Raw genomic sequence first — 18,549 nt, 5'->3', positions numbered from 1 at the left:
AGTTGCTGACTTACAGTATCTTCAATTAGCTGTTGCAACAGAGCAGCACGGTGTTTTATGGGTAACTGTGGGAAATGCAACAAGCAATTTAAGACCAAACAACCTAAACATTTGTTAAGCTTAGCTTCGTCAGAGATCATTCAAATGAAACAATCGCAGATATCATTGATCTGTAACAATAAATAAATCATTGAAAATCAACTTACCAGAAAAGACTGACATTCAAGCATTGTTTCTATTTTATGTTCAGAAAGTATCACAGTGCAGTCAGTAAAAGCGTGTTTCAGGGTCTTTCTGATAATCTGAAATGTTCTGTAAAGAATCAGACATATGCATTAGACTCTGTCAGCTACAGTGAGAAGGAGTGAAGGTAAAAAAGAACAAACCGACACAAAGAAACGCAGAAGTGCTCCTGTTTTACCGCACGGGTTTACAGATCACCAATCCACCCCTGGATGAGGAGCTGTGGTAATGGCAGCCACACACCACTAAACAAGCCTTTCAGTTTAACTAAGGGGAACCTAGTAAAGCATTAGATGTTCTCCATCATTTTATTGTCATTTTTATGAGGGCGTTCATTAACATAACGTGACACGAGTACAAAGTACCGTACATCAAGATCTACATTGACCTGGTATGCGTCCTTTTGCGTTGCTAGCTTGCCCGATTTCACTTCATTCCAAGAACCAACACGACCTTCTCTTTTTCAGGACCTTAAGGATTTTACCTGAAACTACAAATAATAAGATGTGCGCCGGTGTTTTTCTTTCATATTAGTCAGCCTTTCTTAAACACAGCTCTCCTTGTTCAACAGCAGGTTCAATTTTAGATTTTTTCCATATGATTTCTACTTACTAATAAATAATTTATTTGGAGATAGCATGAATGGAAGGATTGAGCATATTAAACAGAAAAAATAATATGGTATTAGCAATATCATTTGAAAACTGAAAGTGATTTAATAAAAAATTGAGCGTCTTTTTTCTCTAAAAGGAAGAATGGCTGATGTTATGATTATCCATTAACAAATACCTGACATGAAAATTGTAGTTATTTTGGATGCTGTACGGTACCTTGGCAGCTGTCATACTCGATGGATCACACCGCCTACAGCTGCCATGACAGAAAAGCCTAACTTTAGCTGAACAGCATATATGGTACAGTTCTATTAAATGATTAAATGTATTACAAGAAAAATAAGAGCACAAAAGATAAAATTTACTACCAATGATGGCATTTGAATTAAGTGCTCTGTTAGAAATAAAACAGAGACCTGCTTCCGCGTGTATTTTTGTTTCCTCTGCACATTCTTTCTTTTTCTCCCCTTCAGCCTCATGCAGTCTCCTTTATCCTGTGCTGCCTAATTAGGTGCGGGTCTGAGGTGCCACTTCCTCTGTGGCATCATTGAGGTGTCTGACTGATTCGCCCACCTCCGCGCGTGTATTTGGCATGGCCAACCAGCTCCCCAATGAACCATGGAGCAAAACACACTCACGCACACCCACACTCAATTGGAGCCTTGTTGTGATGTGAGATTTTGCATACAAGTTGATAAATATTTTGTATGTCTTTATTTGTAACTTAGCCGAAGCCATGTAATATTAGTGTTACATTAGTGAGAAGCATTCATGTTTACAACCTCCCCCACCACCCCCCGCCAGGACTGAATCTCTTTGTAATTTTACAGCAGGATTTGGGTGAAGTGCCTGAAACAACTTTGGCTAATGTTTCTCTGAAGTCTCTCAACTCCCACACAAAGCCAGGCTGCCTAACTGCCAAGCTTTACATTAACATACAGTATGGTTTGGGATGGCAGGTCTTAAGATGTTCTTTGCCCCATTGGTCTGAAGTATGGCAGTTTGGAATTGACTTGTATCAGAAGCCTTTAAGTACCATGACGCCCTATTGGCTCTAGGGGTGTGGACAGAGAAGCTATAAATTTGCTCAACCCCTCACTCTCTCTCTCTTACCAAACTGATGAATGACCATCTCACACACCATGAACTGAAAAGGACAACACAATGAAGAGCACAGCTCGGCAGCCATATTGAGACAGGCAATGCGTCCTGTTCTAAAGAAAGCTGACCACCAATGATGCCTTAACTAAAGACATTATTAAGTAACTAACAAGTCTGTGTGCCGCCTGAAACTACACATCACCATTTATCAGGTTGTATGGTTGCCAATATTCAAACATATTGTTATTATTTATGAATATTATCAGTAATACATTGTTTAAATTGTAACTTAACTCCTGCTTGTCTTTTACTACACCTAATTGCCTGAGGTTATACATGTAGAAGGGAAGGTGGGGAGAAGTTCTATACTATAATACCTTATAAACAGTGGTAAGTCTGGGAGATTTGAGGCATTCTGACAAAGGCTACATATTAATAATACAAAAGTGGAAAGTAGAGTAAAATATTACTCTACCAAGACAAAACAAGCCTGCACCTTCTCGGGGCAGAATTATTTATTTAAAATTGGCCACTAATTTCTGAGCTGTAGACCCGCTATACCACACAGCCCAGTTCAGTGAGCTAGCAGTTCATCAGAACTGACTTCAACATTGTTCTATGAGCTCCTGGTACTTTGCACATTTCCACTCATTGGCTTCTTCCAAACGCACTGATAGCACCACCGTGACCATTTACTTGATGGCTTCTGGGAAGATCATCATGTCCAGGTGGAGATTTGTAAGCATGATGTTTTCTAGGAACCTCAACTGGTTGCCCAAGTCCACACTTAGCTGCCAGTCGGAAGCCTGTCCTTATTCTAGGATTATGGTGGGCCATTTGGCCGACTTTAACAAAAGAGACAATGTTCCTTGCCAAGTGGCAATGATTAGTGGCATTGATGGCGTAGCAGCATGATCCACAACTGCCTTTAGCCCATTCCAGATTAGACAACTCTATATATTAGACTGGGCACAGTGGTGACTCGGTGGCTTAGGTTGTGCCTGTGTATCTGAAAGGTTGTTGGTTCAAATCCCATCACTGCCAGAAGAGATCCTACTCTGTTGGGTCCTTGAGCAAGCCCCTTAACCTGAAAATTGCTCCAGGAGTGCTGTACAATGGCTGACCCTCCGTTCTTTATTAATTCCTCATAAAGTTTATCAAAATCAAATAATATATATTAGTCTAATCTGATATGTATAGTGTTCACATACAAAGTAACAATTAATATTATAAGTTAAATGTACTATCTATGGACTGAATTGAAATATCACAGGCACCTTCACTTATCGGCCTGAAACGATCTCCTCATGGCTCTGCACATTTTCACTGGTAATTCCAGTGTCTCTCCCACAGATGGCGCACATTAGGTTGTGACTTTATATTGCTTGGATATGAGTGAGTGTTGTTCTGTGGCTAAGTGTCTCCTGTGATGGTCTGCTGCCCTTGTCCGAGGTTCAGTTTTCAGCCTTGTTACTGTCTGATTCTGCTGGGACCGACTCTGCCACCCCATGGCCTTGTAAGTCGACTCTTTGTACTGAGAGGGTCAAAATGACAACAAATGGAAGATAAGACTTGTATTTCACAAAAAAAAGATTTCAGTGCTGTTGTGGAACAAGTCCTGGGTGCTGACTATAAAGTATAAAACCTCTTAAGAGACTTTGGTCTGCTTCAGGGTCTCCTTGCAATGGCTGATATCCCAGTACACTTCCAAGAATGTGTTTATATACTGTGGTTTTCAATTATATCATTTATTGCTTATTTTTTCAGGAAAACTAAAAAAAAACAGAAAACGAAGACTGAAAAAGCACTACACAAATCATTTTCAAGGGTAATGAAGTTTTAAATTGATTGTTGGAAGGAAATGGAAAATACTGGCTAGCAAAAATAACACATTCCCCACGGTCTGCTTAGGAATTCTTCAGGGTAGCTGTTTCCTCGGGACCACTGCTGTTAGTTCTACACACAAGCATATTCTAATGCTAAAACAGGCCTACGAGGTATTACGAGGGGGAGTCAAGCTAAATTTGGTATTCATTAAAAAATGGAAAGAACCTTAACAAAACTGATCATGTCATTTCTGAATGTAGTCTCCACCCTTCACAATGCACTTGCGCCATCTGCCTGGAAGTGCCTGGATTCCAGCAGAATAAAAGCTTGTTCTTGCAACCACTTGTGCACCCAAGTTATTGTGAAACACTTCATGCCGAGGGGTACTACAGTCACTAGTGCAAATTACTGTGACTTGCTGAAGACCAATGTGAAGCCTGCTACTCGATCTAAGAAGCAGGGACTGCGGTCTCAAGGAGTCCTTTTGCTGACCATGACCGTATACACACTGCTAAGAACACCAAGGCTGGTCTGGAGAAAGTGAAGTTTGAGGTATTGCCACATCCTCCTTATTCCCCAGATTTGGCACCATGTCATTTCCACCTTTTTGGACCACTAAAAAACATTTGGGTGGTCGTCGATTCAAGACAGATGATGACGTGAAGAAAGCGGTGCACGAGTGGTTTGCGAGGACATGACAAAAACTTTTATTCTGCTGGAATCCAGACAGATGGCGCAAGTGCATCGTGAAGGGTCGAGACTACATTGAGAAATGACATTATCAGTTTTGTTAAGGTTCTTTCCATTTTCTAATAAATACCATTTTCTAACTTTAGCTTGACTCCCCCTCGTAAAACCATTCTCTCTGTTGTGATTCTGCACTAAATTAGACTATTCTACCCCACTACAACAACAATGTTGTCTTTCTGGAGCACATTTTCATACCGGTTTCCAGGCTGCCTAGCGCCCCCCACTGGTGATTTGTGCTTTCATTCAAACATCACAGGACTTTGATCAGGTTATCACAGATTACTATTAGATTATTTTGTCCGTGTTCTTGTATAACATAGCTCATATGTTTGGGTTTTGGTTATCTGTACGCTCAGAGACACCTCTAAAGTGGACGTGGTAACTTCTAGGCAACAGCAGAACTTACATTGGATCCAGGTGAGCGCTGGGTTCATCCAGAAGCAGGATCTTGGCTTCCCTCAGAAACGACCGAGCCAAGCATAATAGCTGTTTATGGCCACTGCTAAGCACATAGCCTCCATCGTCCAGGACAAAGTCCAGTTTGCCAGGGAACTGTTCAATAACAGATTTCAAACCAACCTAAAACAAATCACAAATCTTTGTTATTTTTTTTTTAGAAATTCTATAAAACATTTTCAATGCACACAGTGATACCGTATTGCTGTCACCTTTGCCATAGGGCTACTGAAATCCATGTTAACATTATATGAAAACAAGCAATGCAGCAATTAACACGTGATGCATCCTGGGACAACCTTTTTGGGAACAAATCTAAATAAAGTATAAGAGTAAATGGGCACTTTTTTAGATTTTGTCAATGTTTCTAAATTTAATAAAGACTGGACTAAATTCCTCCATAGGGATGTGATAGATTGAACATTTATTCACAGTCATTGCAACTAAAGGGGGTGCAACGAGTTATTAAGTGTATGGGGGCAATTGTTTTCCCCACACAGCATTGGTCAATATATGTAACTAGCAAAATACCCGCGCTTCGCAGCAGTGAAGTACTGTTTTAAAATTTTTATTAAGAAGAAAAGTAAACCTTTTTTAAACTGAGGGAAAATATACCAATAATTATTTGTTAAGGATCTCTTTGTATACCACGTTGTCAGTTCGGCCCTCTGGTTGTAATATGACCAAGCTGTGCACTGAGCTTACTCTTGAGCATGCAACGTATAGTTGGCCATGTGAAAAGCAATCTTACCTCAAATCAATGCCAACCTTTTGTAGGGTCTGTCCCTGAGACTTATTAATTGTCATTGCGAAGCAGAGCCTTACTGGAAATTGGAGGCATTTGAATTGAAATGGGTTTCATCGATAACTTCGCATCCAGCTTTTGAGAGTTTAAACATTCATAAACATTAAAATATCCACTACTCAAATTGTCACCTGTGAATCTAAGATGCTTAAAAGGCATTGGCGGTTGTCCAAAGGTGTAAAATATTTGGCCATTTCGGTAAACTTGAAAGCGACAACCGAACAGCGGCAGCCATCAACTCACATGCAGAGCCATAGGTGAAGGTCTTAAGCATTTCACTCTTATAGTGCTCCTGCGTAGTATAATTATCTCCTGTACCGTCATCAGTCCACACCTTGAACCTGTCCCAGTCATTCAATACATAAGACACAAAGTTCCTCCGGATATCAAGAGTGAGCCTGATATGGCCGTGCAATATGTAACACAGAGAATGGAAAAGGCAGTCGCCATCTCTGGGCATGGAAACCACTCGGTAAGTGACAGTTCTTTGATCGATGGTGATCACCTCGATAGACATGTTAATGGGGGTACGGTTGGAACGATAAAGGAAATGGGTACCTGAACAATGTAAACTAAGTCTAAAATACCTACATAATAACTATAATCGTAATAAACGAACAATAAAACAGCGGAGAAGCCGTGGATTAAATAAAAAGGTAATAAAATAGATAAAAAAATAAAATAAAAATAAATAAAAGGTTAATAAAAGGTTATCAGCAGGGAGACATGAATACCGTGGCGAAGCAAGGAAGGGAATGAAGAGACCGGAGCGACGGACGGCCTTATATAGGCAGGCAGTCAAGTACGTGGGAGGCGTGGGGATGGGGGACCCAACGCCGCCTCACATGGCGACCAAGCTGCAGGCTAAGGACATATATATGTACGTAAGTAGGATTCAGTTATGACCGTTATGCGTAGAATTTCGAAATGAAACCTGCTTAACTTTTGTAAGTAAGCTGTAAGGAATGAGCCTGCCAAATTTCAGCCTTCTACCTACATGGGAAGTTGGAGAATTAGTGATGAGTGAGTCAGTGAGGGCTTTGCCTTTTATTAGTATAGATAAATGTTGTGGTGTGAAATTTTGGATATAAGTTGATAAATATTTTGTATGTCTTTATTTGTAACTTAGACACAGCAATGTAATATTAGTGTTACATTATTGATAAGAACAATAACAACAGCAATGGTTTGATGGTTAAACCTCCCCAGTCTTTAGGACTAAGTCTGTAATTTTATGTCATTTTTGGCAAGTGATTCTCTGCTGGACTCTCTCAATGAACCCCATAGAAAAGCCAAACTACCAAGCTGGCAAGCTTCACCTTATCACATGGTATTGGGGGCAAGTGTGAGACCAGTGTGTCGCACCAGAATTCTATTGGTCTAAAGTTGCCTGAAGCCATTAAGTACCATGATGCCCTATTGGCTGTAGAGTTAGGGTTAGGGTTAGGGTTACAGAGAATCTATAAATTTGCTTGCTTTACCCCTTGCTCTCTCTTACATTATCATCATGAAGGAGCATCTCTAACACCATTTCCATGAAAAGGAGAACACAATGAAGAGCACAGCTCTTCAGCCATATTGAGACAGGCATGTGGCCTGCTCTAAAGAAACTTACCACAAATGATACCTTAACTAGAGACATTTTAAGTAACAAACACATCTACCCATCACCATTTATCAGGTTGTGTGGTTGCTAGTATTTACTTGTACTTTGCTTATTGTTATTATTTATTATCAATGTATTATCAATAATACATTATTTAAATTGTAACTTAACTCCTGCTTGTCTTTTACTACACCTAATTGCCTGAGGTTATAGATGTAGAAGGGAAGGTGGGGAGAAGTTATATACTATAATACCTTATAAACAATGGTAAGTCTGGGAGATTTGAGGCATTCTGACAAAGGCTTCATATTAATAATACAAAAGGGGAAAGTAGAGTAATATAGAACTCTACCAAGATAAAACAATAACTTGATTCATTAGCTAAATTAAACATGTTAACAAAAATTTGATCAAATATTAGATTTTTGTTTAAGGCCTGACCCCATCCAAACATTTCAGTTATAGAGGAAATCAGAAAGGGGGCAATTACTACGAATTTATTGAATATCATCATCATTATCATCATTTTTGTTATGTGTCTGGCTAGAGTAATGGTAGCAGCATAATGAGCTGGTTTGACCGGGCCTACCTATTCCCAGCAACCTCTTCTAGGCACTTCTTAGAAACATCTAGATCAGGGGTGGGCAAATTCATTCCTGGAGGGCCGCAGTGGCTGCGGGTTTTTGTTCCAACCCAGTTGCTTAATTAGAAAACAATCCTTGCCAATAATTACATTTCATGGCTTGTTAGTGCTTTAACTCTGCTATGTCAAGTCATTCTCATATCCTAGATTTTTTTTTTCCATTCTAAGGATATCATCCAAACACTTTGAAGTGTAAAACGGACGGGTAATTCTCAATCCTTCACTTTTTTCTCTTCTCTTTCCTTCCAAGTATTTAATTAAACCAAATAGTGCACGATAAATACACACAGGTGTAAAGGGTAACAAGCAAAATGGATAACTGCTGGTTTCTTTTGTCATTTGCATCTTATTGATAATAAGGAGCAATTAAAAACCAAGAATGCAGCTGTTTAAGACTTAAATAAGCAATAAGGATTCATAATCTTAATGATGGAGATAACTAAAATGAAGCAGAAGAATTTCTAGAGCAATAAGTGCTTCTTATTAAGCAATTGGGTTGGAACAAAAACCTGCAGCCACTGCGGCCCTCCAGGAATGAATTTGCCCACCCCTGATCTAGATACTCTCATAGCTAGAAACAATCCCTCCAGTGTGTTCTGCGTCTCTTAGTGTGTCAGTGTCAGTGTTACACCTCCCAAGTGAGGGATTTGTGGGTATTGTGACTACCCACCCAGATCAGCTCCACTGGCCGCTCTCAGTCCAAACAGCCAGTTTTCTACTCTGAGGTCTTCCTGTTTTCCTGAGTATGAGCCCAGAAACCCCAAGAACCAACCTCATTTTTCAGTCACTACCCTGTGTGACCATAGCTGTGGACACACCAGGCATCATGCATTAAAGAGCTGGATAAACACTTTGCAAAATCTTATTAGTTATTAAAACTATAAAAATAAGGAATCTGCTTATCCAGACAGTTATCCATCAGTATTAAAAAAATTTCCTTTAAATTAGGTGTTGATCAACACCAGAGAGGAAAGGCCCCTCCTAAAAGCACTACAACAGTTGTTAATATCCCATCAGCCATTTCTTACGCCAACCACCAATGGTAAGTTTCTGACCAAGCAGAACTGAAAAAGGGCTTCCTTGTTCAAAAGATTAGACTGTGTTTGTGGATGACACCAGGTAATGTCATATAACCCCAGGTGTTATTTCTCTTATTTAATGGAAAAAAAAAAGGTTTACTTATTCACGACATTATCCAATACATCTGCACGGATTCAACTTTTGTGAACAGTACAAATTTTGATTTCATCATTCGAGTATGTAAACACAGACGATGTTGTCCTTTTTTATTACAGCATTACGTATTTCAGCACCTGCATGGCATGGCAGAATAATTCTTGTTGGCATCACGTAAAATTGATGTGTGACAGAAAGCATTTAAAACCATTCTCATCAGTTACACAGAAGGAAAATGATGCAAGCGATTGGAGCTGATCGCCCTTTACGGGAGCTTTATTGGCATTACGAACATGTAAGTTATCATGCAAATAAGTGACTTATTAACATGATCTTTATCTCAAAAAACATTAATGTTATCACCCATTTTCTGATGCTAGTCTCATAAAAACATAAAAGTATGTGGTACCGTGTTTTATACTTTACATTGTGCTCTTTATTTTCAATTGCATAATATGACGTGGATTGACTATACAGTATATATTGATTGACTTCCTTCTTTAAACTAATGCCAGAATCAAAGTTAAAGGGCATGCAGCTAAAAGGACAACATTGAGATATTTAAACAATAAATCCTATAAGACAAAAGAAAATAAATAACCAAAATAATAATTCTTATACCCCATCAACTACAATTAGATTAGGAATATATGTACTGTATCTAATATAATAGTAACTACAACTAATATTCATTCAAAAAACAGATTTGTTCAGTAATCTGTGATTTTACAAAACCATCACCTTCTTCTGTACTCTATACTCTCCTCAACCACAGCAAATTCCTCTTATTTGGGCACCATGCCCTACAAATTGAACGGCACTTGATATTACAAGCTCGCCAGCTCTACATGAGAAAGTTCAGCAGCACTGCTAAGCGTTTATAGCAGCATTTTGTAAAATAAACAACCCACCTTCGTGAAACCTAATATTTGTCCACTGCAAACTTTCTTGACATACCTTCTCTGTTTAGTCAGAAGTTTACAATTGTGTTGTTTCTCTTCATAGAAATGAGGCATGTTTAGGTTTTGATTCTCTAGTCTGGATAAGCAAGCTATTTTCTTGCAAAAGACGCAGACAGGAGGGTAAATATACTGCACTGTGCATGCAGCCCACTGCTGTTAATGTGGCGATGTGACATCATGGCCAAGCTAAGTAGAGCATGGTACAGTGTGGCAGGCAGACGCATCTCATGAACTAACTCTGAAGGAGTCAGTGCTCTGATTATTTTTCAATGTTCAGGTCTGACGTAATAGAACCAAAACCAAATCAGCAGGGTTGCCTTCTTCTTTCCTTGAGGGTATTCAATGAATTAAAGCAGTGGTCTCAAACTCCAGTCCTAGAGGGCCGCAGTGGCTTCAGGTTTTCATTCTAACTGTACTGTATTCTTAATTGGTGACCGGTTTTTGCTGCTAATTAACTCCTTTTCCTTTTATTTTACTTGACTTGTTTTTTAAGATTTGTTCCTTTGATTGTTCCTCTGAATTGCTTCATTTCTTTCCTTAAATGGCACCCAAACAGAAATGACATGTCATGTGAGTGAGCCAACAGGGCCTTCAACTCCAACCAGTGGCTTAATTAGGAGCCGAATCTTATTGTTAATTTAACCTGTTTTTTAATTCCATGGCTTGTTGCTGCTCTCATTGTGCAATAGCAGACATTTCTCTTTTCTAAGAGCACTGGGAAAATGTTCTGTGTACCTGAGCAGATCAACATTCCTGAGACCTTTTGTGTGACGGACACAGTTTGCTGGTCCTATTTTTGGCTCGTTTTGTATCTCATTATTGTTTGGCTGGTAATTAAGGAAAAAGAAACAATTAATGGGTTGGAGTCTTCAAGTGCAAGTCAATTTAAAATTAATTCAAAAGAAGTTAATTAGCTGCAAAATTAAGAAAAGGGTTAGAATGAAAACCTGCAGCCACTGCGGCCCTCCAGGACCAGAGTTTGAGACCACCAAATTAAAGAGAGCTCATTCTTCTTCAGCAAACGTAGCATTTGTGCTGTCGCTGTTCCTGAAGTTGAATTATGTTTTGGTGGTGGGGCTGGTGGCTCTACGCACCCTCTAAGTTGTTTCCAGGCAAGTCTGGTATTGCTAGCTTGAAAATGGCTGAGTTAGTTATCCGTCATGTTTATCTCAGTCAGTAAATACAACTACCGAGTAGTTTTTTGTTGTCCCTAATTCATGTTATGTACAGTGAATGCACTTCATTGCTAGTTACATACTGTGTTTCAACCTTACAAATTACTTTAGTAAGGAAGATTTGGTAATGCTTCATAAGAAAATGGCAATTTAAGGTAAAGGTTGATTTTATTTTGCAGGGACACAGTGCTCTTTCTGTCAGTCCTGTTTACACTGCAAATTCTGATTCAGATCAAATGTTTGCTTTTGCAGATGTATGAAATGGTGTCCTGTAGCATTTGATTGGCTTCAGATGGCAGTGTAAAATGATTTCAAGAGAGATTTAAAGTCAAAAGCAGCCTATGACATTTTCAACAAAGGGATTGTATTTGTCTGGCCGGTCATACTGAAATTAAGTTTGAGGTGGCGAACAATTGCAGTGTTAAAGTTGTATCGAGTGCCACATTGTACCATTTGTTAAGGAGTCTGTCCTCCCCTTAAATGGATGCCTGAGAAAATGTGTGTTTGCCTTTTGTTGGGGATGTGCACCTTTAAGGAGGAGACACTGTGCAGACAGGTCAGTTTGTCTAAAGAAGACTTAACTCAGAAAGGAATGAGGAGAGAGAGACATGTGGAGATGAAGCGTGGAGGTGGGTCCAGCTGCAGACCTCCACAGTTCTGCGATTCAGTAGTTCCACTGGACAGCCAATAGGATTAAGGTGGGTGCTATTGATGCTGCAGCATTAGGCCCATTCCTGAAAACAGACGAGAATTTTCCGGAAGCTGAACAGTTTTCCTTTGCTATATTAACCTCAAAACAATTCTTAGAATGAAATTTGGAGTCCGACTTTGGACACCTAGACACAGCGTTACTTACTATACAGTTACTATTGCTCTTTGCGCTGTGACGTAACTATAACGTCATTGTGTTTATTGTTAACTGAAGATTTCAAGTTAATGCTATCAATTTTACGTTAAACAGTTTACTTAGTAATTTAGCTGCGTTTTTTGCAATATCTTGGGGATTCTTGCCACTTTGTCATCGTTTAATTTTTCTCAGACATTTCCAAAAGTCGAGATTGGGTTGCACATCTATCTGTGCATAATGGTGTCCAATGCCTCCAGCAAGCGGAGCTTCCCAAAGTTGGGAATAGTCAAAGGAGAGCAGCGGTCCTCAATGGGGCAGGAAAGGCTAAGCATGCTGGCGCTTATGAGCATTGAGCATGAGCTGCTGCACAGCTTTGACTTCACTGACACGATCGAAGAATTTGCGCTTGCTAAGGCTCGAAAAACAGCAGTATAAGTAAGCAGCACTAGCGCAATAGTTAGGGTGACAATATGCCTAGGTTAGGTTGATCTGGTTTAGCCTTTTCTGCATTAAGTGTACTTTTCAGACAATTGCTATTGAATGTTGATGTTACATAGTTTGATGTTAATCTCGAGTTGTTACGATACTACGTTGTTATTATTATTCATGTTTAATAAAGGCTGGCTAGTTGCGTCGCAAGCAATTAAGGCTTCTTGGTCGGTCTGAATGTATGGTGAGTGTCGAATGCACATGCACCAGTGATGCCGAGAAACAATAGGTCTTTTCTGCGCTGCAGCATCAGGCCCAATTTCGTCTTAATCCAGCCATGATTGCAGGTTTTCGTTACTTGGTTCCACAACCCTAGTCCTAACCAGAGTGTAACCAGATGTTACCACAGATGTAGAATATAAAGCGACATCCTCCTCAATGGAGTGGAGCTCTGGTGGTCTGCAGCTAGAGACTATAGGAAGCATCAAGCAGCACCACACAAAAGCGGGAAATTTGAAACTGAAGCCAACTTCTGGAAGTTGGCCTTTTTGTCCAGATTTACAAGTGTGACGTGTCTCAGAAGATGAACTCTAGTGTTATTATTTTCTCTGGAGCATCCAACCACTTTTTCCTGGTAGGACAGAATGTTTATATTATTTGTGGTGGCTTGCTGTGGATTTCTTTATACAGAACAGTAAGGACAGTAAAAGCAGACTGTTGTTTTCATGCAGAACTGCTTAATAAAGGCATTTGCATCACATAACTTAATTTGTTAATTTCAAGCTCTGTTTTGAGAATGTGTCTGTTGTTTATGTTGTAAAGGATTTGTTTTTGTTGGTAAAGTCATTAATACATTTCTTGTTATACTGATGTTCACTGAGTGCCGGTCTGAGATTTGTGGTGAGTGGGTTAAACAAGGATGAGTGTTGGTCTCTGAACCCCAAACAGATTTGTATTTATTATGGCTGCTATTGCGATAGGTCTGATTGTGTGGCAGCACTGGGCTTAGTCAGACATCCAGGAAAGCTGTACAAAGTGATCTTTGTGAGGACTCTATTATGGCAAAGACTGGACAGTTTTGGAACTCTTTGAACTTCTTGCCATTAGAGAAGTACTCTGTGCCATGTGTGATTGCATTTAATAGATTTAATACCCCTAAAAATATTTGTAACAGGAGAGGAGCATCCTCTGTTATCCCTCCTCATCTGGAATGACGGCAAAGAGGACAAACATATAAAGAAATACTAAACGCACTGATAATTAAACCTACAAGACAAGGGGTAGATAAATATAAGAATATCAGTAGTGAAAAATACACACAAAAAGATGCAGCTATGTTGCCTCTCTGAATCTTTTGTAACAAATACTGAAACTCCAAAGTACCACCAAACCCTTCACTTGTATTCGTATTGTCACACACGTGTGATTGGGAGCGAAGCTAAAGGGCCTGAATGAAAGTTCCACATCAGACCAGGGGGTGGCAAGGCACACTAACTGTCTCTCTCAATCCTCTGTAGACCATCCATGGGAAATCCCACACAGTTCCAGCCCCACTGATGATGTCACTTCCAGTTCTGGGCCCAATGATGACATCACTTCCTGTCACGGCATTTAAAGCCGCCATCTTTGCAACCTTAAGTCAGTTCTGTTTTGGACTCAGACCTGTGAATATCTCACAATCTATTTACCCATTTTGCAGTAAGGGCATAATATTCGGGTGGCAGCCCCAAACCTTTTTGATATCTTTCTTCTATTCTTGTGACAGAATATACGGCCCCAGCTTCTTCCTCACTCCAATGAGCCTGCACTCCAACTCACCTCCCACCATAGGTTAAAGTTGCTATTGACTTAAGGAGACTTTGTACTCCCTGCCAGCCAAGTCCTCAACTTACATTATGGACCACCAGACTTACTATATTTAAGCCTTTTGTAGGTCTTAAAGAATCAGATGTCTCAAAATGGGCAACATGAACCCAACTCCATTAAATCAGAGGCTGTGTGGAAATAAGCAGGGGGCCAGAGTACTATGAATAGTTTTTTGGTAGCGTAAACAGAAACAACAGTCCGACATTTGCTCTGTGAAACTCTTTTGGGGTAGATGGAATAAACTCCAACTGAACATCTCTAAGCCAGGGGGTTGTAAATATCCCCATACCTGCTTGGTGCATCTCATACGAGGCAATTCTAGAATAGAAGTATGTTGTCTGCTGATGTGCAAGTCAATACAGGGTTACTCATGGGAAAGAGGAGGAGACAGACAAAGAAAATCCATTAATGAACCTCATGATAGTTTTGATTAAATCAAAGGGAGCTCCACCTAGGAAAGGGACACCAAGACCTACTTCTGGAATCAAACTTGGTGAGGAGATGTTTACTGGCAAGCAGCTGTTGGCTGGATGACCCTCATTATCAGTTGCATGTTGACTTAAAGAGACATTTGAAGCTGCACTCCAGGAAACCCGCTCTGAAGGTGAAGGATGAGTGTTGGGTGTAATGCACTTAAATGGAAATCAAGAGTGGGACGAATCCAAGCATACGAGACCTTGGCAATGAAGAATAAAAATAGCAAGACTTCCTAAATGTATGACGGTACACTGTACTTGGAGCTATCTTTTAAAATAATCATAGTGAGTTAGGAAAGGCTGAACTTCCTTAAGCCTTCATAAGTGACACAATAAGATCCATTTACACAGGTGAAAACCTAATATTTACACCAACAAATGATGGATAACTGTATCTGGTGGCAGGTGGCAGTTAAAGAAAGCACTGTAAGAGAATGTGGGGTGCACATAACTCTGTTAACAAATCACATAAGATTTATTTGCATGACAAACTCAGCCATTTGCTAAACACAAGTCATTTTTTTTTTGGTAATTGCTGCTGCTTACTAGCAGGATTTTTAAGAGAAGGTCTTTTGTTAGTAAGGCACACATTATACACAAAACTTACTTCTTCTGTAGCCCTCCACAGTTCAGCATCACTCCATTTGCTTTGAGGGTCCAGATTTGTGCGGAATGTCCCAGAGAATATGAATACTTTCTGGAAAATTCATAACAAGATTATTTTATTAATTATCATGTGTTTCATCACTCCTCATTTAGCAATCCAAGAAAAAATATTCAAGGTGTAAAATACTAACAATGATTAGGACTACAGTGATCCCCCGCCTATCGCGGACCAGAGACCCATCAGCGATAGGTGAAAATATAGATTATATAGAAAGACCATATAAATAAACTTTTTTTTATAGTTTAAGCCTTAAAATACCCCTCCCACACGCTTTAAACACATGTAAACTTGTAATGGCAAGCGACGTTCGCGTAATGCTTTCCATCCCGAAGCATATCCAGGAGTTTTACCTTCTCCTGTACGGTCAAGGTCTTCCTCTGGCGCTTAGGCTCACTACTACCAGAAGGCTTAGAAGATGCAGGACGCTTGGGAGCCATTGTAGGGCTTAAAACAAAATGAAAAGTTCACAAAAAGTTTACTCACAACAATCGGACCACAAGCAAGGTACGCGATACGCAGAGAACTGACATGCATCGGGGATCCACACTCTCTGTTCTTGCGAGATTACATCATGTTAGCAGCAGCCAATCAGAGCCCAAGAGAATGAAAATCCCGCTCTGATTGGTTGAGTCTCCTCTTTCAGCCAATAACGGGCCTTGTAAGAAATCATCTGGGTACTGTAATGCGAAACTCTTTGTCTACCATAGTGTACAATGTACGTATATTTCATGATTTACTGTATTTTACTGCATTTTAGTCAATATTACAGTTATGTTATAGTTATTATAAATTATAATACATATTGTTCTAACAAACTCTTGTCTAGCACACGTGGTGACAAATGAAAAGCGTATGTACATTTCATTATGAATTGCGACTCTGTCTACGTATTCCTGTATGTTTTATGATTTACTAGTGTATTCCTTAAATGTTACGTATACGTTAGTTATTATAAATTATAATATTATTCTAACAAACTTTTGTCTAGCACACATAGTGACTACTGAAAACCGTATGCTTTGTTATGAATTAGCTGCAAAGTAGGATGTACTTATTGAATTTTTCCGCGATATAGCGGGGGCGCGATAGCTGAACCACGGTGTAGTGGGAGATCACTGTAGTGTAAAACCAACAAGAAATTCTCGCAGCAGTCTCTTCATTGTCACAGTACCTATGGTCAGGTTTTACCCAACAACATCAAAAGCGAGGCTAGAGAAGGCAACTCAAAATGAAACGCAGGAAGGTATTCGGTAAGTTAAGAACTCATTCAATAGGTGGAATAAAATTACAAATGAATTCACCACAAACACTGAGAAAGTAAATGAAAAGCAAAAACTATTTTATTTGATATAGACTTGTATGTTTTCTTTCAGTTTCGTGCTAATTATTTCCTTTTATAAACATGTTAGTCTTTGATTTATCAAAATGTCAGAGAGAACACATGAGGTTTCCTGTTTGAAACATGAATAGAGAATGGCCTACACCAACATACTGAATATCTGACACTTGACTAATCATGGTCACATGAAATTAATCAGAATTTCAGCATGACTTACTGGAAACTACAGAAAAGTCCATTGAGCAAAATAGGCACAATGGTACAATTGTAGAATAGGAAAAGAGAATCTATTGTGGCCTACCCCCTGTAGGCACCAGCCACCCAAACCCAACACAGACAGACAGTTTCAGCACACCACATGTTTATTTACACTTCCCAAACTGTTCCCACAAGCAGCACCGTACAATACAGAACAGAACTTTCATTTTCCTTCTTCTTCTTTCTTTCTCTCTCTCTCTCTCTCTCTCTCTCTCTCTCTGGCTCCCAGAGTGAAGGCCAGGGGCTCATTAGTGAGGTCTGGAATGACTCCCATGTGTGGTGAAAGCCCAAAGTAAGGCTCTGTAGATTCTGCAGCTCCCCTGGCAGCTCCCACGAAACCCAACTGGGCTACAGAGAACTCCAACTCCCGGCATGCCCTGCGGGTATCCCTGGTGCCATAGCAACCCTGGGGAAGATAATGCCCTGACCACGCTCTCTTCCCCTGTCCTTCCACAATATTAGCATCCCGGCCAGGCAGGGCTACTGGCCATCCATGACACTATATATTATTATATTATTAAGAGTGCATAATATACCTTTTCTATTAAAGGTAAAATCATTTCATACAGCAGAAATTGGGACCCATGTTATTGGAAGTGTCACATTAAAATGTGTTTAAAATTTTGTGCTGATCAACCACATCCTTAAATTCACTTGCCTAATAATGTGTAGGTCTCCCTTGTACCAATGAAACAGCTCTGACCCATCAAGGCATGGACCCCTCAAGTCTGTTGAAGGTGTCCTGTGGTATCTTGAAAACATTAGCAGCAGATCTTTTAAGTCCTGTAAGTTGTGAGGTTTTGGCCTCCATGTGTCAGACTTGTTTTTCCAGTACATTCCACAGTCGCTTGATCAGATTGAGATCTGGGAAATTTGGAGGCCAAGTCAACACCTTGAACTCTTTGTCATGTTCCTCAGACTATTCCTGAAAGAGGCCACTGCCATCATGGAATACTGTTTCCATGAAGGAGTGTACATGGTCTGCAAAAATCTTTAGGTAGGTAATATGTGTCAAAGTAACATCCACATGAATGCCAGGAACCAAGGTTTCCCAGCAGAACATTTCCCAGAGCATCACACTGCCTCTGTCGGTTTGTCTTTTTCCCATAATGCATCTGGCTGCCCACTCCTCCCCAGGTAAACAACAACACACACCCGACCATCTACATGAAATGTGATTCATGAGACCAGACCGCATTCTTTCTTTGCTCCATGGTCCAGTTCTGATGCCTATTGAAGGCACTTTCAGAGGTAGACAGGGGTCAGTATGGACACTCTGACCAGTCTGCATCTAGGCAGCAAGCTGCAA

At 39.9% G+C, this 18,549-nt stretch overlaps 1 protein-coding gene across 1 annotated transcript in view; it reads right to left on the bottom strand.

Moving 5' to 3' along the window:
- cftr (CF transmembrane conductance regulator) overlaps window positions 1-18,549 on the bottom strand; it is a 136,565-nt gene that overhangs the window by 5,984 nt on the left and 112,032 nt on the right. Inside the window, exons 24-26 of the mRNA XM_051935924.1 lie at window positions 15,584-15,673; window positions 4,942-5,114; window positions 207-312 (exon numbers count right to left, since the gene is read on the bottom strand). Coding sequence (XP_051791884.1) covers window positions 207-312; window positions 4,942-5,114; window positions 15,584-15,673 — 369 coding nt within the window. The remainder of the gene's footprint in view (window positions 1-206; window positions 313-4,941; window positions 5,115-15,583; window positions 15,674-18,549) is intronic.

Source organism: Erpetoichthys calabaricus, chromosome 1 (assembly GCF_900747795.2).
Source record: "Erpetoichthys calabaricus chromosome 1, fErpCal1.3, whole genome shotgun sequence".
NCBI lineage: Eukaryota > Metazoa > Chordata > Cladistia > Polypteriformes > Polypteridae > Erpetoichthys > Erpetoichthys calabaricus.
Note: the sequence above shows the minus strand (reverse complement) of the source record. Positions and strands in the feature narration are given on the sequence as shown.